This window comes from Trematosphaeria pertusa (genome assembly GCF_010094035.1).
Source record: "Trematosphaeria pertusa strain CBS 122368 unplaced genomic scaffold BU26scaffold_14, whole genome shotgun sequence".
Taxonomy (NCBI): domain Eukaryota; kingdom Fungi; phylum Ascomycota; class Dothideomycetes; order Pleosporales; family Trematosphaeriaceae; genus Trematosphaeria; species Trematosphaeria pertusa.
Window position 1 is genome coordinate 324,131 of NW_022987225.1, and position 19,353 is coordinate 343,483.

General features: G+C 53.7%; 8 protein-coding genes across 8 annotated transcripts; 4 read left to right on the forward strand and 4 right to left on the reverse strand.

Moving 5' to 3' along the window:
* Positions 1-1,007: 1,007 nt before the first annotated feature.
* BU26DRAFT_83346 (uncharacterized protein) lies at positions 1,008-1,684 on the forward strand. Its single transcript, XM_033836390.1, has 4 exons — positions 1,008-1,190; positions 1,247-1,302; positions 1,351-1,374; positions 1,429-1,684. Exons 1-4 carry the CDS (start codon positions 1,099-1,101, stop codon positions 1,611-1,613), a joined length of 357 nt encoding a protein of 118 aa, XP_033679648.1. The 5' UTR covers positions 1,008-1,098; the 3' UTR covers positions 1,614-1,684.
* Positions 1,685-1,752: 68 nt separating this feature from the next.
* On the reverse strand, positions 1,753-3,036 carry BU26DRAFT_463308 (AhpC/TSA family protein; the record flags this gene model as incomplete). Its single annotated transcript, XM_033825125.1, has 6 exons — positions 1,753-1,974; positions 2,026-2,191; positions 2,296-2,341; positions 2,451-2,466; positions 2,671-2,772; positions 2,847-3,036. 6 exons carry the CDS (start codon positions 3,034-3,036, stop codon positions 1,931-1,933), a joined length of 564 nt encoding a protein of 187 aa, XP_033679649.1. The 3' UTR covers positions 1,753-1,930.
* Positions 3,037-3,095: 59 nt separating this feature from the next.
* Positions 3,096-4,172, forward strand: BU26DRAFT_83111 (uncharacterized protein). Its single transcript, XM_033836387.1, has one exon. The coding sequence runs from the start codon at positions 3,394-3,396 to the stop codon at positions 4,042-4,044; it is 651 nt and encodes a 216-aa protein (XP_033679650.1). The 5' UTR covers positions 3,096-3,393; the 3' UTR covers positions 4,045-4,172.
* A 76-nt stretch (positions 4,173-4,248) lies between these two features.
* On the forward strand, positions 4,249-9,748 carry BU26DRAFT_568661 (heat shock transcription factor 2; the record flags this gene model as incomplete). Its single annotated transcript, XM_033833792.1, has 11 exons — positions 4,249-4,299; positions 4,351-4,367; positions 4,426-4,498; positions 4,554-4,697; positions 4,781-5,683; positions 5,731-5,920; positions 5,967-6,399; positions 7,383-7,536; positions 7,584-7,640; positions 7,691-8,999; positions 9,048-9,748. 11 exons carry the CDS (start codon positions 4,249-4,251, stop codon positions 9,746-9,748), a joined length of 4,032 nt encoding a protein of 1,343 aa, XP_033679651.1.
* A 381-nt stretch (positions 9,749-10,129) lies between these two features.
* Positions 10,130-12,565, forward strand: BU26DRAFT_522452 (ankyrin repeat and IBR domain-containing protein 1). Its single transcript, XM_033829788.1, has 4 exons — positions 10,130-10,464; positions 10,522-11,062; positions 11,110-11,996; positions 12,051-12,565. The coding sequence occupies exons 1-4, from the start codon at positions 10,380-10,382 to the stop codon at positions 12,080-12,082; spliced, it is 1,545 nt and encodes a 514-aa protein (XP_033679652.1). The 5' UTR covers positions 10,130-10,379; the 3' UTR covers positions 12,083-12,565.
* Positions 12,566-12,656: 91 nt separating this feature from the next.
* On the reverse strand, positions 12,657-12,941 carry BU26DRAFT_434229 (uncharacterized protein; the record flags this gene model as incomplete). The annotated part of the gene is made up of 2 exons (XM_033824065.1): positions 12,657-12,751; positions 12,809-12,941. The coding sequence occupies 2 exons, from the start codon at positions 12,939-12,941 to the stop codon at positions 12,657-12,659; spliced, it is 228 nt and encodes a 75-aa protein (XP_033679653.1).
* A 555-nt stretch (positions 12,942-13,496) lies between these two features.
* BU26DRAFT_553811 (Dihydroorotase) lies at positions 13,497-14,910 on the reverse strand. The gene is made up of 3 exons (XM_033832235.1): positions 14,740-14,910; positions 14,435-14,626; positions 13,497-14,382 (listed from the first exon to the last, which is right to left on the reverse strand). The coding sequence occupies exons 1-3, from the start codon at positions 14,869-14,871 to the stop codon at positions 13,594-13,596; spliced, it is 1,113 nt and encodes a 370-aa protein (XP_033679654.1). The 5' UTR covers positions 14,872-14,910; the 3' UTR covers positions 13,497-13,593.
* A 262-nt stretch (positions 14,911-15,172) lies between these two features.
* On the reverse strand, positions 15,173-19,290 carry BU26DRAFT_542610 (S-adenosyl-L-methionine-dependent methyltransferase; the record flags this gene model as incomplete). Its single annotated transcript, XM_033831661.1, has 4 exons — positions 15,173-15,794; positions 15,984-18,436; positions 18,512-19,050; positions 19,084-19,290. The coding sequence occupies 4 exons, from the start codon at positions 19,288-19,290 to the stop codon at positions 15,361-15,363; spliced, it is 3,633 nt and encodes a 1,210-aa protein (XP_033679655.1). The 3' UTR covers positions 15,173-15,360.
* Between the last annotated feature and the right edge of the window lie 63 nt (positions 19,291-19,353).

Genomic DNA, 19,353 nt, shown 5'->3' on the forward strand with positions numbered 1-19,353 from the left:
GGAGCATTGCAGCGGTCATCCCTGGCAGACGACACCTGAATCCTCCTTTCCAACGTTCGCTCCAGGGGCCTCGGGAGACTAAATCTACAAGGGAGCAGAAGTCTTCGGCCGCTTGATGCCCTGGAAAAAGCCCAGCAGATTGGCGAGATTCCGAGCTCGAGCTCTTCTCTCCAAAGTGCCAAAGTTCCCGCGGTCCTGAGATCTACGACCTGTCACGTGATTAGAATCTGTCTGGTCTCGGTCATCTACTTACCCATGGTCATTAGGGATAGGTGTGTTTAACGCCTTTCGGTTCCAGTCTCGAGTAATGGGTGGGTCTTTCACACCCTAGACATGATTCTTCGTTCTGCATGATCCTCCAGGCTCGGTTTTCGGCAGCCCGAGCTACTTGACTCATCTTTGCCCGCAGCACCGGGAAAGGAAAGCCTTCCAGGAGCTGCAACGTCATAATACTGCAGGAACTTCCACTTAACCTATTGTAGAGGATAGCCCATTCGCCGGAAGCCTACCCTTCAGTAACCTCCTCCCAATCAATGCCTCCTACGTATTGCAAGATGGACTAGTAGCACGTCTGTTACGCGAGAGCTCCGCCGGTACATCTTCATCGGAACAATGTGAGTCTAGCTGCTACCTATCCGTGCATAGTTCTGCTGCTGTTACCAAGATTCCCAGATTATTCACCATGGAAAAAAAGGAAAACACGCCCGGAAACCAATCATATAAGAATGGCACTTCAGCGTGAGGAACTTCAGCTGGACTCCCAAGCGGACGTATGCTCTATCTTGCAAGATGAAATTTCCAGTCTTACTCACGTTACCAGGGATAAGCGGAATAGTGCACTGCTCTCCAGCAGTGATCATGTCCGTGGATGAATCGACAGCGTTCGCGCTAGTGGTAGGTCATACCCTTTACGAACCTCTTAAAGGATCCTGTACTCAAGAACGTCAAGTGTAGACATCCGATACTAGCGTATGAGCGAGTCCTGGCCGCCTACTTCAAAACGAACTTCTCCGCCAACGCACCACTGATACGACGACCGTTCTTGCCGCTAATACAACCGATCCCGTCGTGCGGCCGAATACTGATACCCTATATATTATGGGCTATACGGACCTGTCTAAGGAAGGTGTGCTGTTCACATTTGGACCGCCCCACGACGATCGATATTATTCCTTTACTTACTACGACCTGTAAGCTTATATCAGCTCTGACATTCTAAGGGAGCACTGAATGACAGCAACCCCAGCTATGGAAACAATCCCTTCAATCTGGCCAGTACATTTACCAGCACGCCCGGTATGGGTACGGGCCCGACCAATTCTTAATCCCCAACAGGCTGAACAGGAATAGTTTGGGCACAGCAAGTAACATCACGTACGCGGACGACGTGCGCGTGTATCCAGTGAATGGAGGGTAATGAGAGGATAGAGACGGTAGGTTTCAGACCTTACCGCTGCCAGCGGACCTGTATCCGCCGACTAATTGGACGAGTAATTGGCTGCTGGTTACGGAAGGGGGAGGAGAGTTCTCGGTTACGCTTAGGTGGTATGGACCCGCGAAGGAGCTGGAGGGGTATGCGTATCCGGAGTTGGAGAAAATTAAGGCTATTGTGAGGTAGCTGCATCTTGTAGATGGGCACTGAGACATACGCAAATGAGATGGAGGGAACTGTTCGTGGAGATTAAGCGATTGCCCTGCTTTGATACGTTTATCTCGGCACGAATTTCTGCGCTCGCTTAGACTGCCAAGTTTGAAGGCTCTGCCAAGTCTGAAAACCTTGTTCTATGGATGTGGTATGTGATCTATTTTCTGCATATTCGTACAGTGAGAGTTGAAGCCCAACTAGGCTTAAGTTCCGCATTCGCCTGAGTAATGAAAGAGTGTCCGTAGTCCTGATGTCATCGTCCCTGCTCGGGAAACAGGATTCCACTCATTCCTTGAGCAGTTTGCCAAGGACGTTGTCCGCGGAAGACACTGAAGTAATGTTAGAGCCCACAGAAAAGGGTGACTGGTATGGTCACTCACCTTTCAATCCCGTGTTCTCTGACTCCACATGGGCCTCCTTGACCGCGCCGTCCTCAGTCACGAGGGCGTATCTCTTGGAGCGGTCACCGCCGAATATGGCAGCGCCGTCAAAGGCTAGGTCAAGCGCTTTGGTAAACCTCAGGTCGGGATCTGCAAGGAATCTGATCTGGTAGAGTGTCAGTCATCATTCAATCTCACCTGTAAACAGCGAGGAGCGACCTTTGATGTGAATGAGTGGATATGGAGAAAGAAGAAATGGAAGCTACTCACCCCGCTTGAACCCGAGGGATCCAAGACTTTGCCCCATGCCTTCATGCTGCATTTCATTAGCTTATCCGCATGATGCCTATCTTATTCCGTTGGGCTCCACATGCAAGGAGGGGAATGGAATCGACTTGTAGAGAAATGAATTTCGCTGCACCAACACGAATGCATCGTTAACTAGAGATAACGCAACGTAAGATTAGCAATCCATCCAATGGTATTTGGAGCACAGAGTGATCGGACCACTTGAAGTGCCATACTGGCAGCTCAGTATCCAATACACCTCCGAAGCCTTTCATGAAGAGGCATCCCAAGTCACTCTCCCTCAAATGGGAATCCCTCTGTGGGTGGCTTGATCTGCTGGGCCGGCGTGTAACGTACCAGAAACAACAAACACTCGGCCGGCCGACTTGAGCTGGGCCGAGTTGATATACCCGGGAATATGGCTTTCCGAGCACGACGGGGAGAAAGCTGCCGGAACTCCTGCATGCGGTATGGCGGTCAGGTGACTGTTTTGCGGACATGGCTGCTTTGGGTATCCGTTCTGGTCGGCTTACCAATGACAAGGCCCTTGCCGCTCCTGAGTTCGTCTGCGATGTTGACCTTGCTGCCCGGCGAGCCTTCCATCAGCTCGACGTCCGGGATCTTGTCCCCGACCTGGACGTAGGCGGGCGCCGAGGCGTGGAAAAGACGGCGGGTGGTTGCCGTAAGGGGCCGCGCGAGCGGGACACGACGAGCGGCAAACATGGCGAACGGAGGTGGTGGCGGAGCTGAAGGGGGAGCTTGTATACAGCAGCGCGGTGGTGAGGTGTCTTGGACGCCGGCGGGCGGTCGGCGCTGATTGGCGGAGCCGGACCCGTGGAAGGAGCGATCGACGCGAGGTGGCGCTGGACATTGGCGGGGAGGGCGCGGCGTCGCAGGTGACTTGCTGCTTGCTGCGAGGCCTGCAATTCGGTTCTCTGCGGTGTATGGAGACGCGCCGCCTGCACTTCGCCCGCACGCAAAAGACGGCCTCTGCGCGCCCGGGGTCGCGGCGATCGGAGCTCGCTGGGGCGGGCGCCGTATGTAGGAACGCTGCGTCGAGCGCTCCAAATTGCGGCATGTATGGATGGTGACGGTGCAGGCCGCGGTTCCGACCGCCAAAGGCCCAAGCGGACGGAAGAGGACAAGGCCGTCCCAAAACAAACTTCGCAATTAATCGTTGCCAGCGGCCGATCGCTCGTCCAAAACCCACACCAGGCGACTTGTCCCGCGGGTCCCCCGAAGCGATGTGCGGGTGCTGCTAGCCGATTTGGCTTCCGGATGACGCTGCTGCTGGCAGAATGCCCTCACGCAACAGCTGGCGGCGTGTGGGAGCGCGGGCATTGCTCAGTGCGGTCCTGCGCGCAATACGGATACAGTGCACAGTGCTGGCTAATAATGGCCCGAAGCCGCCCATTTCTTTCATCCTCGATCATCCACCCTGGCCGGCGTCCTCGGCACGGTCGCTTTAGCTCTCCCTGCAGGCCACTCAGCGCCCATTCAGCCACTAGAGTTGCCGTCACGCCGCTGTGCATTCCTCAACCTGCTTTAGTGCTCAGATACCCACCCGAAGAACCTAAACTGCATCTACTCTCCCTCGCCCTGGACTTCCTTCCACCTGCCTGCTGGAACACGACCGCCGTCCCGCATCATCACGGCCTCACCGCAGGCTCATGTGCCATTATTCCGTCATCCCGCATCCTCTATCAGACGCCACTGGCCGGAGACCGCTGAGGCGGTTACTTCGTGGCGGGTGAAGCATCGCGATCGCTCGCCCCCGCCAAAGTCCGAGTCCATCGGAGAGCGCCGCAAGAAGCTCTCGCACGCGCGCTCCGTCGCTTGTCCATCGAACAATAGCAATAGCACGTAGTCGCGACCACGAATTGAGCATATCCGGGCGCGGGGCTAGAGACTCGACAAGCGCGAGCCAAATTCGGGATGGATTCCAACCAGTCGCAGGGCTCGGGGTCGAGCAGTTCGAGCGATTTTGTATGTGGATGCTGCATGTTCGTTCTTGGAGTTGCGCTAATCGCGTCGCAGGTTCGAAAGTTGTACAAGTGCGTCGAGACCGAGTAGTGCTTGCGATTCGCCCCGATGTGCTAATGCGCGATATAGAATGCTCGAAAACCCGACAGACGAGAACGTAGTACGGTGGGGGAATGACGGTGACAGCTTTGTTGTGCTGGAAGTGCGTTGTGGTACCAAGTTCCACGTTCAAGTGGCCGACGCTGACTGCGGTGTAGAACGAGAAGTTCACGAAGCACATCCTTCCCAAGCACTTCAAGCACAGCAATTTCGCGAGCTTTGTCAGACAACTGAACAAATACGACTTCCACAAAGTTAGGCACAACAACGAGGAGAATGGGCAGTCGCCGTACGGGCCTGGGGTGAGTGCTGCCCGCTTATGCGCTCGTACCTTCCATTCACTATGGGCGCATGAAACTTAGGGGCGCATACTGACCTCTTATAGGCATGGGAGTTCAAACATCCGGATTTCAAGATGAACAATAAAGATGCGCTGGACAATATTCGACGGAAAGCACCAGCTCCCCGCAAGGCCAATCAGCCGAACGAGGAGTTGATAATACCCGCCCAACAGATGGATATGATGAGCAACCAGCTAGTCGCGACCCAAGCCCAGCTGCATGCATTAGAGAACCGTTACAATGAGCTGAGCATCCATCACTCAATGCTGCTACAAGAGGTCATCGGCCTACAGAAGACCGTCGTCAACCATGAGCACGTAATGCAAAATGTCATGACCTTTTTGCACAACGTAGATGCTCAACGGCGGCGCGACAGCAGGCTCGCAAATCCTTTCAGCCAAAATGGCAACCAAGCGCAGAATGGAAACGTCGAAGCCCAGAACCAGCCTCTTGAGGATGACAACCCTGCGTCACCTCTTCAACACGCTTCAAAGCTTCTTAGCGAAACAAATGCGGACGTCATGCTGAACCCAAGGAACTTGGAGCATATGAACGAGATCACTATGAGAATGAACGGAACGCTGACCACCCCGCCGCCTGATTTCATACGGAATGCTCGACCAGCAAGCCGCAGCGGTGGGCCACCTTCTGCAAGCTCGACCACCTCAGTGCGGCTTGGGGATATCGATAACTTGGTCTACCCAGTGGGACAAACCAACGGCATCGACCCCATGTACAGTGAACACATCAACAATATTCCATACGGCATGCCGCCAAAGGCTGCTGAAACGAACGACCCTCGCGTCCAGGAGAATCGAAAGAAAAGCACCCAAGTTGACCCTGGGTGGGTTCGTCCTCCTCAAATTTTACTTGTTGAAGACGATCCGACTTGTCGCCGCATCGGCAGCAAGTTCCTATACGCGTTCCACTGCTCCATCGACAGCGCAGTAAGCAAAACCACTTACAATACTGACTTTATACTAATCATGCCCAGCTCGACGGTCTCGAGGCGGTACGTAAAATGAATTCTGGCTCGAAATACGACTTGATTCTCATGGACATCATCATGCCCAACTTGGATGGCGTCTCAGCTTGCCATCTGATCCGTCAGTTCGACAACACGCCCATCATCGCCATGACATCGAATATCCGGAGTGATGATATCTCCATGTATTTCCATCACGGTACGTCTGGGCTCCCTTGAGGCACAATTTCCGCTAACTCTACTAGGAATGAATGACGTTCTTCCGAAGCCCTTCACGAAGGAAGGCCTGTTGCAGATGCTCGAGAAACATCTAGCACATCTGAAGAAGCCCGTAGCGCATTTGGACGGGATGGTAGCGCCGCAGCCATTAGCAACAACAAGGCAGGTCTTAAAGGAAGAAGAGTCGCCAGCGAAGTCCCCAGCAACGGCGAGCAACTGGAATTCTCCAAACCAAATGCCTGGCGTTTCCCCTGTTGGCAGCAACGTAACGGATGAGTACATGCAGGCTGTTCAAGGTCATCCTGGAGCGTACGCCGTCAACCCCATGCAGGGAAATATTGCCTATAATACATCACCACAAATGCCAATGCAGGCACGACAACAACCCGGACACCGAAGACAGATATCGGACATCTCCGGAGGAGACGACATGAATAACCCGGCTAAGCGACAGCAGATGTACGCAAATGCCCCCTTACATCCTCAACCTATGAATCCTATGCAACGGCCTCGTTGACGAACACCTGGCGGGTTCTGCCCAGAATGAAGAGGCTCGCATCGTGTTGGTACGGTCGCTCCGCTGGTGCACCAGGAAGGCCAACTGTGGAAGAAAAGCCGCCGACAGGAATGTTCGACAGAACCGTCGCAGGGCGACAAGCATTAATGGCGTTGGGCGCACGGATACCCAGGCTTCTCAGGCCGCCGATGATGGTTCCATTCTCTTCATTCTCTCCTTCGACCTATCCTCTCCCTACGGTAGATGATTATGAAAAGTGGATTGGACACGAGCGGCATATTCCAAGTGGATCACAGAGAAGAGTAATGGGCGCACGATGGCGTATGGCATCGGACTTAACATATGATGTGGAGTTAGAGGCTGAGATCTAACAGAAAACGGGATAAGTCGGCGATTGTCGCGGTGGCACTCCGCTCGATGTTACTACCTGAGGATATCCGTGTATTGCCTAGAGGAGGTCTAGGGGGCCGCGAGAGGTTTAGAAATAGTCTCGTATCTAGCAAGTTTAACCGGCCCAATGTTGCCCAATTGAGGTCGCTAGGAGCGTTGTGGAGGCAGATACGGAGGCAAACGTGAAAATGGCGTGGGCGAGGGTTAGCCGATGGCCAAGATGTACTCACTAGGTATTGACGCACTGTACCGTTAGAGGACTGGTAATCGTCTTCCCCATACCTTCTAAAAGAGATCTAGGGCGCTGCATTGTCGTTGTGTGTCGTTGCAATAAGCATTTCCCCGTAGTCCTGAGGGTCATGGTCCAGATGGTCTAGACCTTCGCCGCCACACGTGAAAGCCAGGAAAGCCTCCATCGCGTTTTGACCCGCGCTGCGGTCCCATGCGCAGCCGCCCGCCCCACAAAACCTTAATTCTCGGATCTGTGACGCATTTTCGCCTTGTGGTGCCGCTGTGCCTGACTCATCTGCCCAAGTTCGTATCGTGAAGTCGAGCTCCGCACCAACGCCAACCCCCGCCATACCTCAACCCACGAGCTCCGCACCATGCCGCCCAAAGGCAAGAAAGGTCAGTCGAATGAGAAGTCCAAAGCTGGGGAAGAGGAGCGCGATGAGCCGCTCCAGGCCGTGGTAAGGAGAGCAATGCAAATTGTCGTGAGGCCATACTAATTTTCTAGATACTCGCAGACCCCTTCGAAACCCGCTTCAACCCATTCACGCTCGAGCGCCCGCGGGTTTGTACACACCCTTTGCCTCTTATCTCGCTCTACTAATAAGCCTGTAGTGCCTGTTGCCCCTCGCGAATACCCCGCTCATTGAATACACGTTCGAGTTCCTAGCCAACGCCGGCGTCGAAGAGGTTTTCGTATACTGTGGGGCGCACAGGGAGCAAGTGGAATACTACATCAGACGCTCGAAATGGTCGTCACGGTCCTCGCCCTTCTCCAAGCTGGAGCTCATACAGTCGACATCACACTCTATCGGCGATGCGATGCGAGACCTGGATACCCGAGGTATTCTGGTCGGCGACTTCTTGCTGGTATACGGAGATGTAGTTAGTAACCTACCGCTGGAGTCGGCACTGGCTGCGCATCGGGCGCGGCGCGCGAAGGACAAGAATGCCATCATGACAATGGTGCTACGAGAGGCCGGTACGACGCACAGAACAAAAGCGCAGGGGACAAGCCCGGTGTTCGTCATCGATCCCACCAAGGACCGGTGTCTGCACTTCGAGCAGATGCCTAACAGAGAGCAGGCGCATTTCCTGTCCATGGACCCTGACCTTCTTTCCAGCCACCAGGAGATCGATATCCGGCAAGACTTGATCGACTGCGGGATTGATATCTGCACGCCCGATGTCCTCGCCCTATGGAGTGACAACTTTGATTTCCAAGCTCCCAGAAAAGGCTTCCTCCACAGCGTGCTCAAGGACTACGAGCTGAACGGCAAAACCATTCACACGCATATCGTCTCTAATCACTATGCCGCACGTGTTAGAAATCTCCATGCGTACGATTCCGTAAGCAAAGACATAGTATCGCGGTGGGCATATCCATTGTGTCCGGACAGCAACCTCGTTCAGGGCCAGTCGTATCGACTACAGAAGGGCAACATCTACAAAGAGGAGGGTGTCATATTAGCGCGGGATTGCATGATCCACCCCAAGACGGTCATTGGCCGTGGGACTAGCATCGGAGATGGAAGCATAATAACGAACAGCATCATAGGCCGGCATTGTTATATCGGCAAGGGGGTCATGGTCGATGGCGCATACATCTGGGATCACGCAAGCATCGGAGATGGCTCTACAGTCAAGAAAGCTATCATTGCAAACGAAGGTTCAGTAGGAAAGAAGTGCACGATTGAGCCTGGCGCACTCATCTCTTACGGAGTCACCATTGGCGACGGCATGACGATCCGAGAAGAGCATAGAATCACTAGAGCAAAGCGAAAGCGAGCACATGGTGAAGATCTCGTCAGAGGTGTACCGGATACTGCAATAGTTGGTCCTACCGGAGACGGCTTCGAATTCCAAGATTCCGACGAGGAGGAAGACGACGAGCTCGTGGATGGTCTTATCTCCGCAGGCCCTCGTAAGTCGCACCCCCCTACAGACTGTATCATCTCGTTAACCCCAGCAGTATACAAGCTCGCGAATCTCGCAATGTCCGCTGAGTCAATTTCCACGCTCAACAGCGAATCTGAAGAGGAGTTCGAAATTCGGCGGGATCGGTCGGAAGCCAGCAGCTTCCTGTCTGTCGGTTCGCAGGACAGTCAACATGCCGCTAATTTCGACCACGATGCTTCCGCGAGCATTTATGATTCTCTTGTTGAAGGGCACGAGTCGGCCAACATCCAACTAGAACTTACAGCACTTCGCATGAGCACAAACGCCTCAGACCATCAGGTCCGGCGCGCAGTCGTCGTTGCCTTCGTGAAACGAATCACGGCATTAATCAAATCAGGAACCAGCGTACGGGATGCGGTAGCGCAAGTTTTGGGCCAGCACAAGGACTTGGTGGACCGCGCTATATTTGATAAGAACGAATCGAGCAAGGTTGATCAGGTGGACTTCTTGATGCTGCTGCAGGCGGACCTGGCCCATCGAGACGCCGGCGACTCCATTCTATTGAGCGCGGCCACAAAGCTGATAGAGTTAGACGCGATAGAGGAGGACGGCATGCTGCAGTGGTGGGCGGATCCCAGATCTTCGGATGGCGAGGATATGGAGAAGGTGAAAGGCAAGACGCAGCAGTTGATTGATTTCCTAAACCAGTCATCGGAGGAGGAGGACAGTGAAGAGGATGACGACGACGACGAAGAGGAAGAGGATTCTGACTAGGTACTCTCTTGCTCCTCTGCCACTGGGAACTGCGGCACGTAAGATAAGCAGTGGCATGTTATCGAACCATGGGAGGCCAGGACCGGCCAGGCATCCGCAAATATCAGAATTTTGAATTCCATGACAGGACAACAGTTTTCTTTCACTAGCACAGCAGAGATACCACGTCGGAGCCGCAGTAGCAGGTCCGGCCATGCGTGAAGGCAGCTGCAATTCACCGCAGCGGCGCTTCTCGATCGGGCTTGGTGCTTACTAAAACGGCCCTAGCTCAGTTTGTCGCGCCTCCAACGCCCGCGCCCGCCGCCGTCCCGACCTGTGACTCCCTCCCTCGAGCTGACCAATATCTTGCGAACCTGACCCTTCGTTTTTCGCTGCCTGTGTCCTGCTAACTGCTGCCCGCGTGCCTTAGAGCCAGCCGCCCGCTTAACCCCCGTCTCCCTCCGCCCCAGCCTGGTCTCGTCATCACGGCGGGACCGGCCCCTACTAAATCACGACGCCGTCCACCGCCCGCAAGCGCAAGGCAGCAGATTCTGTCGACAGTTTGACTCCGCCCGAAGCTCCCCGCAAGAAGAAGACGCCGGAGCCCGCTGTCGCCCTCCCCGCTACGCCTGTGACGACGACCTCGGCCAACATGGATTCAGACGATGAGTTCAACAGCTCACAGGTGAGCGAGGATGAGTTTATGCAGGACAGCGATGTCGACCTGGTAGACGATGGTAAGGCCAACACGCAAGCATCCCCGTACGACCAAGAGTCTGACACTTGAGCCGTAGATTCGGACTTCGACATGGACCAGGACGATGTGGGCTTCGAGACACAGGATAAGGATATCAAACCAAGCAAGCAGGCCTACGAGGTTGATTTCAAAGTCTTCGACCCCGAACAGATACAACAGACCCAGGACAAGCAGATCACCGATGTATCAGCCATCCTCGGACAGCCACCCGAAGCCACCGCCATCCTCCTCCGCCACCTACGATGGAACAAGGAGCGCTTGATCGATAAGTATATGGAGGACCAGGACGGGATTTTAGAGAGTGCCGGCTTGGGAGAGTCAGCGACGCATAATCCTCCGAAGATAATTAGGGTAAAGGGCTTCGTTTGTGATATTTGCTGCGAGGACGGCCCGGAGCTGGACACTTTCGCCATGAAGTGCGGGCACCGCTTCTGCGTGGGCTGCTATAGGCAGTATCTATACACCAAGATCAAGGACGAAGGAGAGGCTGCGCGAATCAGGTGCCCGGGTGATGGGTGCAACCGGGTTGTCGACTCCAAGTCGTTAGACCTGCTGGTTGCCGAAGATCTTCGAGATAGGTACGTCGAACACCAGATCTTCAGCGCATGGATGCTAACCAAAGCAGATACCAAGAACTCCTCACGCGAACCTACGTCGACGACAAGGAGAACCTCCGGTGGTGCCCCGCGCCGAACTGCGTATACGCCGTCGAGTGCGGCGTTAAGGATAAAGAGCTCAAACGGATTGTACCAACTGTGCACTGCGAATGCGGCCACTATTTCTGCTTCGGGTGCTCGCTCAACGACCATCAGCCCGCACCGTGTGCGCTGGTTAAGAAGTGGCTCAAGAAGTGCGAGGACGACTCCGAGACTGCGAACTGGATATCGGCAAACACAAAAGAGTGCCCGAAGTGCCACTCGACAATCGAAAAGAACGGCGGGTGTAACCATATGACGTGCCGGAAATGCCGACACGAGTTCTGCTGGATGTGCATGGGTGTGTGGTCAGAGCATGGAACGAGCTGGTACAACTGCAATCGATACGAAGAGAAGAGCGGCTCAGAGGCTCGGGATGCTCAGGCAAAATCTAGGCAATCACTGGAGCGGTACCTCCATTACTACAACCGATACGCGAACCACGAACAATCTGCGAAGCTCGACAAGGACATCTACCTTAAGACGGAGAAGAAGATGCAGCAGCTGCAGAACACTACGGGCATGTCCTGGATCGAGGTGCAGTTCCTCGATACGGCATCGCAGGCTCTCCAGCAATGCCGACAGACCTTGAAGTGGACCTACGCGTTCGCTTACTACCTTGCGCGCAACAACCTGACCGAGATCTTTGAAGACAATCAGAAGGATCTGGAGATGGCGGTCGAGAACCTGAGTGAGATGTTCGAGAAGCCCATTGATCAGCTCAAGGGGCTTAAGGTCGACATGATGGACAAGACTGCTTACTGCAACAAGAGGCGCATTATCCTCTTGAACGACACGGCGGAGAACCTAAAGCAAGGTATGTCTTCTTACAGCCCTGTCAAATGCATTCTTGAATCTAACCATCTTCTAGGGAATTGGGAATTCAACGTCTCAATGTCTTGAATACCCCATAAGCACCTCCCTGCTAAACAGTGTGCAGTTTATCGACACTGGTACACGCCTCAGGTCCTCCGGCTCATCTATGACCCCCTCATCCGGCATGGCAAGCCCGGCTATGGCGCACCTTCGCAACATACTGCAAAGAGCCCGCGGCTCCAACCGTTGAAACGACTACGAGCGAACCATCGTCTGGCTCATTATCTAGGCCCTCATTTCCTTGTCTCTGTATAGCATTGCCGGTGTACTACCCCTCTCTACTTATCCCTGCGCTTTTTGGATCACGGATGATGATGATGGCAGTGCAGGGCATAGGTTTCCTCTTTAGATAGGGTCAATAGTGTCCGGGAAGGCAGCTGGGGATGGGGTTGTCCGGCGTTCTTTGCGGTTGCGACAGGCTTTAGCACGCAAATAGGCATAGCATGGGTCACGATAAGGAATAGATCCCAATTATAAGAGCATGTTGAATGTCCGAAAAAGATTTATCAGGTGCGTGATTTTTGGTATCGCGTTCAGTCCTCCGGCTATTCTATCGTACATCGTAATACATCTCGTATCATTGCGTCATTCCGTGGTACCCTTACTCCCCCTTGCCCTGCTTCCCATAGAACGCCTTCTCGCCGCCGAGGTCCTTCAGCACTTGCTTCGAATGCTCCTTAGACGCGTCGCTTGTGTCTATACCACGTCATATAATTAGCGTCGCCCATACTCAGAGTCAGAAAAGAGGCTTACTCGGGTTGCTCAGGTTCGCCTTGTGACCTTGCGCCTGGTTGCTAACGTCCTCGGTCGTGTTGTTGATGTTCTGGTCGGCTTCGGTGAGTCCGGCCATCTTGTCTTGGTGGCCGCCTCCTTGTTGGGGGTCCATTGTTGCTCCAGGGGGTGGGGTTATGTAGGCTATGTGATACGTTTTGAAGGTATGGGAGCTTTGTGGGCTGGAGGCTTTGTAGTGGTTGACGATGGAATGCGGGAGAAGGAAAGTGTATCTGGCACCCTTATATACGGCGGAGTGATGTCCGAGGACCGCGATGACGAAATGTGCAGGCCACTACTCGTTTATAAGGTGGCCGGCCCTACTGTACTAAATGGCCTCCGTTCCTGGGGCACATGGAAGGTCAGTTGTGGGCGTGGTTCCGTGGCAGCGATGAATGCGTGGCTTGGATTTCATCATCGTTTCAACATGATTCGTTCATATATCACAGAAGCTTTTCGCGTCCAGCACTTGTGATTCTAGAATTTTAGAATGCGGTGCAGTGTCTCGGAGAAACCTGTTGTAGAGGGCTTGGTGTGGGTGGGTTTTGGTTGTGATGTATGCGCATTACCTCATTGAGGAGCTTCGGATCGCGATGGTCGGGTATGGCGGCGCGGGTAGATCGGGCGGAAGCACTGAGGTCTACGGCGAACACGGCGTTCTTCAAAAATCCTTTTCTTCAGGCTCATCGGGTTTTAGGGATTTGGGGGGAGAGATTTTGTTACTGTACCGAAATGCCTCTCATGCGATGCCGTCGATTCACCATGCACTACTTCCACGTGACACTCCATGTCTCCTCTCCTCTCCTAAACGGCACAACCTCCGCACCACCAACTCCATCCCTCTTCAGCACCTCAACGATCTTCTCCTTCCCCCTTTTAAGCACAATCCTCTCCCCCTTCTTCTCCTCGACCCCATAAAACCTCCTCCCCCAACCCCCTAGAAAGCCCTCCACTACCTCCATCGTGACTTCCTCCTCCTTGACCACTCCCCTCTCCACCCCTTTACTCAACGCATCAAGGACGTACCCCAGTGCATACGGCTGCGTAAACACCCCCGCAGCCACCTTATCCTCCCCTCTCTTCTTCACCCGATCATGCGGCGCTGAATCGGTCCCCAGGAAGAACTTACCCTCGCTGCTCACCACGGCACGGAGCAGCGCATCGCGGTCCTCGGGTGTTTTAGCAACGGGCTTGCAGAAGCAGAACGGGTCGCCCGCCCAGTCGTCGATGATGAGGCTAAGGTGGTGCGCGGTGATGGTTCCGGCAACGGAGGAGCCGCAAGCGCGGACAGCGGCGAGGGCAGCGGCAGTGCTGCAGTGCTCCAGGATGATGCGCAGCTGTGGGAACTTTTCATGCAGCGCTTTCAGCGTGGGCAGGAAGGCGGGCTCGGCGTTGAGGATGGTGATTGCGGAGGTGTTGTTGGCTGTGGTGGAAGAGTGTGCGTGAGACGGGGTGGAGGGAACTTCGCCGTGCAGATTGAGGACCATGTTTTGTTTCTCCATTTCGGCGAAGACGGGGTAGAAGGTTTCGTAGTCTATGACGCCGGACGATGAGTTCTGTATACTCCATTAGTGAGGTGAGGGAGTGCTGATACGGAGATCGACTTACGGTCGTGACGCCAGCTGGATATGACTTCACGCCCATGATGCCTGCTTTCTTCGCCTCGCATACCACTTCCGGGGTGATGGATTCATGCAAGTACAAAGACATGAGGTAATCCACATCCGGCTCGATAGCCTTCAAGCGGCCGCGGTATTCGAGACATTGCTGCACGGTTGTGACGGGTGGGATGAGGTTGGGCTGTCTTCCAAATCAGCCAATATACTCACAAATCGTAGAATGTAGTGAAATCAAAGCCGCAGCATATTGCAAATAAAGCTTCGGAACCAATATTGAGGCCGGTTTGTGCATACCATAACATACACCTGATTCACACCACCCTGCCGAATTGTCGGCGTAACAAGCTGCGACATCTCACCATCTCTCAAATGCACGTGTGCGTCGAATGCTGCTGGCAATTCGATCTCGTCACTCCTCATATCCATGATGTCTTCGGGCTCACTACGACCTCAATGGAATTGGAGGTGGCTGCATGCTTTTTTTGCGCGAGCGAGATCGGGACCAACTATTTTTGCGGCTATTCCCATTCGGGTAATCACGACCACAAAACATGTCTCTTGCGGTAGGGAATTCTCCAGGTCTAAGGGCTCGCCGTATAAGTAAGTAAGATTAGCTGTCCTGTTATACGCACCCGCAAAGGCCTCCAGGGTAGCTGTTGCACACGTTGCTCTATCCAGAGAATTCCACACCGTGAGAGCATGTGGGGACGGTTTCCTCAACAAACGTGTTCAGAATGTTTATGCTGAAGAGTTGGGTATCTTGAATGCAGAACGCTAGTGAAGAGTCACAGCGGATATCCTCCAATAACCAGGGCTTCCCCGCTGTAATGCACGATGAGACGATAGCAAAGAGTAACGCCGCTCAAATGCTCCTGTGTTCTAACTTGACGACTGATACCACCACATGCTATCCTGTCAGGCGTATGCTCGCCTGCCCTGCTCATTTGCCTTCTTTAGTCCTTTCTCCGGCACCTTGTCCCACGCCTGAGGAACGTATTGGACTGGAAGTCCGGAATGTCGGGTTTTCCTAGAGGGTGCCTTCTCGAAACAAGGGTCGAGGTGATGTGGCCTTGATCCGGGCTTGGTGAGCTTTGTGGGAATGCCGTTTGAGGGAGTGATGCCGGACTGCTCCAAATGTTCCTCGCGTCGCGCTCTTTTGCTCAGGGAGGACCTAGAAGACTCTTCACTGGGGAGGTGAGGCCGCTCTTCAACATCATCGAACTCCTCCCTTGCTCGCTTGCCTCGGACAGGCAAGTGATTAGACAATGCCGAGAAGGTAGGCCGCAGAAAACCTGAGACACTCTTTGATAGTCTCTCAAAAATAGTGTCTGATGTTAAGACTCCTCCCGCTGTTGGGGGATTAATTGCTGTCGCCTTGTGGTGGGTGTCTTGCGCAGGGCCTAAAGGGTTGTGGACGGAATTGAGGGCAATATGGTCTTGCTCGGAGGCCACATTGATAGAGGAGTGCAATTGTCGAGCGTGTTGACGGACCGGAATTAGAACATAGGCGACAGATCGTGCACGAGCCGATGAGAAACTCGTGCTCGGCTCGTTGTCAGAAGGCTCTACAGCGCCAGATTTACTTTCGAGTGTTGTTTCGGGAGGCTGACGAGAAGAGGAAGCCGTAATCCGCATGTTGAGACGTATAGTGTGCCCAGTATCATCGGTCATAACACCTGTATCCTTATCGCTTGAAACCTTGTCGGCGTTCAATATCTCTGCGGGGCTGGTTTCTACCGCGTGCCGCAGACTTAGTCCCAGTGGTTCGGCGACGTGCCTGTCAACGGCATTCCCGACCATTCGGATCTGCTCGCTGAGGGATCCGATGATGACTTCGTCGGGTGGGATGCCTTGAGCGCGTCTCGCCTCTTCGATACTGAGTGGCCGGTTTTGCTCCCAGTGCACCACGGCACCACCTCTAGCGTCATGTGGACTTGGATTCGTGGTAATGGTGGAGATCAAGCCATCCTTCGTCATACGACGGAACGCTTTTCCTATTTCCTTCCTGACCCCGGGAAAGTCGGGGGGAATGAGGCCCAGTCTCAGAGCATCAGCCAACCCTTGCCCTGGAGGATGCGTAGGCACGCGGTTGATGATGTTCTGGTAATCGCGATTTAATGGCCTGTGCAGCCTGTGGTCTGGGAAGGGAATACAAGTCTGCACCTTCCCATTGCCAATGTTTGGGAGCTCAGCGATGGCCTCTCCCGCAGAGACAAAAGCAAAGGGAGTTGGATACTCTTCATGCACGCCAAATTTCTGACCAGTCAAAAGCTCCCCAATGCTCCTGCTTTTAGCACTGTCCGGATGGGAGTGTGTGTGCCAAGGTGCGATGATAGGAGCAAGACCCGGTGCAGCAATGGAAACGATGAGCCTCGAACGTTGCTGGGAGCCCCTGTAATTCCAAGAACTCATGATGAACTGACGGACTTGATAACCGAGTGCCACTAGGCATGCCACAATTTGCGATAAGACTCGCTCCCCTTCATAACCCTTCCTATTGCAGGCCATATTTACCACGTTTTCTAGTAGGGCCCACTTAGGTCGGTAGAGGTCGACAAAAGAACAGAATGTAGTGACATGCGATGCGTTTTTGAGCGACTGCTTGCTGAGCCAGTCTTGTTGCAAAGTTGAAAACCCGGGGCACGGACTCCCAGCAGCAATAACTGCGAATTCTTCCATATCGCTTGCAGAAAGCGCAGCCGCCAAGTAGTCGTCTACCGAACCGAGCCAGAGCTTGAGGTCAGTGTAGCGCGCATTCGCTCGCAGAGTATGCACAGCTTCCGCATTATAATCGACCGCCGTTTTAAATTGAACTGCGCCAGCTTCTTCAAGACCGCGATCCAAGTTTCCGCAACCGCTGAAAAGGCCGAGTCCAGGCAACTTCTCGAAGGATGGCTTCATAGTGGGATTTGGCCCCTGAATAAGGGATATAGGCGCCTCTGCTAGAGGCTTGATTTTTGGTTGATCCTCGGTCATTGTCCGCTGGGTTGATAAGATCCAAAAGTCGCCTGCTCCTCCTCGATTGTAGGGAAAGGGTATGTTGTGGGAGAGGACGTCTTCTATGGAGAAGAACTTGATGTAGCACCTGCGTTCGACACGCTGAGCCGAAACCTTGATGAGCTCCCTAGTCCAGACCAACTCATTTTCTGCGATCCCTCGCTTTCGCGTATTCCCGAGTGTGTCTGGGCAATCCCTCTTCAATCGAAGCAGTCGCCGTACTGTGACCTCCTTGTTTGTATGGTCAACACTATGGATGACCACCGGCTCCAGAATACGACGTCCAGCATTGGTCTTCTTGATGTATACGCTATCTCCAACGCGACAGTTTTGAACCGACCCTGTATCTCCCTTCGTGCAGTCGCATCCGAAATGTGCCTTTTGGAGCGTGATGAAATGGGCTTCCTCGGGCATATAGGTCTGCCGTACCAGAAAGTCCTTATCAGTGTCGAACGCTCTAGAGAACCAATCGACGGTGCGTCGACTAGTGACATCGGTCGAAAGGAGTTTTGGCTCGTTGCAGTTGCAGTGGTCGGACATGAACAGCTCCTTCTCAACGGGATAGTCCGCTGTGGAGATTGTAGTGTTTTCTGGATGGTACAACCAGAGAACGAACAACTGCTGAGTGTTGTCCTCTAACATTTCAACCCTGTGAATGTACGCAACCCATTCCCTTTGGACCGCTTCATTCGTTGCTGTCTTCCGCCAGAGCTTTTCTTCGCTTTCGTTTGGCTCGATAGCAACAACATCGCCGACTACGAAGGGCCGAAGATCCCGAAGCCGGAAGAGGCTGGATTTAGGAGACGTCTTTGGTTGTTTGGGCGGCGGATCTATGGGAAACCCCAATAATCGTTTCCTACGATCTTGAAGTTGCCGGACAGCGTCCGATGGCTCCATCTCCAGTAACTCTTCCGCAAAATACCTCTTCTTGAAGCAATGAAAAGTATGAGGAGTGGTAATCGTTTTCGTGCAGATGATAGGTTGCGGCTTGATGCTTTTGTGATCGTCTCACATGCAATCTGCCCAGAGTTGGTGCTTCAGCAGGGTCTTTGCATTTGGAAGGTTGTACGCCTCTTGCACGAGATAATCGATATGAGCGTGGACTGATATGCAAAAGTCGATTCTGCCATACTCGCGGAGCCAGTCGGTAAAGTCAGCATTGTTCAAGAACCGGTGGCTCAGCCACTGATGAAAGTCGTTCCGGAAACTCTCAAGGCTGATAGAGTCTTCGTGCGCCTCCAGGTAATCAATAACATGCTTTCCAAAGGTGGCAACCCACTTGAACGGCTCGTAGAATCTTCTGTAGCGGCGAGCGGGGCTGTTTAACCGATACCAGATATCGTAGTCGCGGTCGTGGTTCGCTTCCTGAGACTGGAGAAAAATGGTGGTATTTGGGCGATCCTCTTCTCCGTATCCTTCAATGGAGTATACTTTGACGCGCACCGCTCGAACGTAGTGGCGCACCTCTCCAATAGCGAGGATTCCATCGAAGCACAATTCCCTACCGCGGACATCCAGAAACTCCAGAGACGTGAGCTCATTGGCAAACTGCTTCGCGTTCGGTGATAGATAGATTTCGAAATCGGTGAGATCGACCACTAGGAACTCCTTTCTTGAGTGATATCCTTCGTATTGGACCACCTCAGCTGGATTAGCTTCCCAGGCTTTCTTGAAGTTGACAAGCGCCCTCGCCTCTGCTATGGCGGTGTAAGGAGGGGTCCAGTTCTTGTCATACGATCTTGGGTAGTCCGCTTCGGCAGGTGCAGTCTTGATTGTCTCGCTGTTCTTCGCATATTTGTGAATGATGACCCGGGGGCTGTTCGCCCGCACCCGATCGCTGGAGTCCATTCCTGCCGAACAACAAGATTTCGAAGGCCGGCCGGACATACAATTCTGTTGGGCGGAGTTCCG

Bases quoted from the DNA above. Each gene is read 5' to 3' on its own strand.
- BU26DRAFT_83346 (XM_033836390.1), top strand. From the start codon at position 1,099: ATGGGCTATACGGACCTGTCTAAGGAAGGTGTGCTGTTCACATTTGGA. The intron at 1,191-1,246 runs GTAAGCTTATAT...CAGCAACCCCAG, and splicing joins TCCTTTACTTACTACGACCT to CTATGGAAACAATCCCTTCA. The intron at 1,303-1,350 runs GTACGGGCCCGA...GAACAGGAATAG, and splicing joins TACCAGCACGCCCGGTATGG to TTTGGGCACAGCAAGTAACA.
- BU26DRAFT_522452 (XM_033829788.1), top strand. From the start codon at position 10,380: ATGGATTCAGACGATGAGTTCAACAGCTCACAGGTGAGCGAGGATGAG. The intron at 10,465-10,521 runs GTAAGGCCAACA...CTTGAGCCGTAG, and splicing joins TGTCGACCTGGTAGACGATG to ATTCGGACTTCGACATGGAC. The intron at 11,063-11,109 runs GTACGTCGAACA...TAACCAAAGCAG, and splicing joins GCCGAAGATCTTCGAGATAG to ATACCAAGAACTCCTCACGC.
- BU26DRAFT_83111 (XM_033836387.1), top strand. From the start codon at position 3,394: ATGGATGGTGACGGTGCAGGCCGCGGTTCCGACCGCCAAAGGCCCAAG.
- BU26DRAFT_553811 (XM_033832235.1), bottom strand. From the start codon at position 14,871: ATGGATATGAGGAGTGACGAGATCGAATTGCCAGCAGCATTCGACGCA. The intron at 14,627-14,739 runs GTATGCACAAAC...TTTGGAAGACAG, and splicing joins TGAATCAGGTGTATGTTATG to CCCAACCTCATCCCACCCGT. The intron at 14,383-14,434 runs GTAAGTCGATCT...TGGAGTATACAG, and splicing joins ATCCAGCTGGCGTCACGACC to AACTCATCGTCCGGCGTCAT.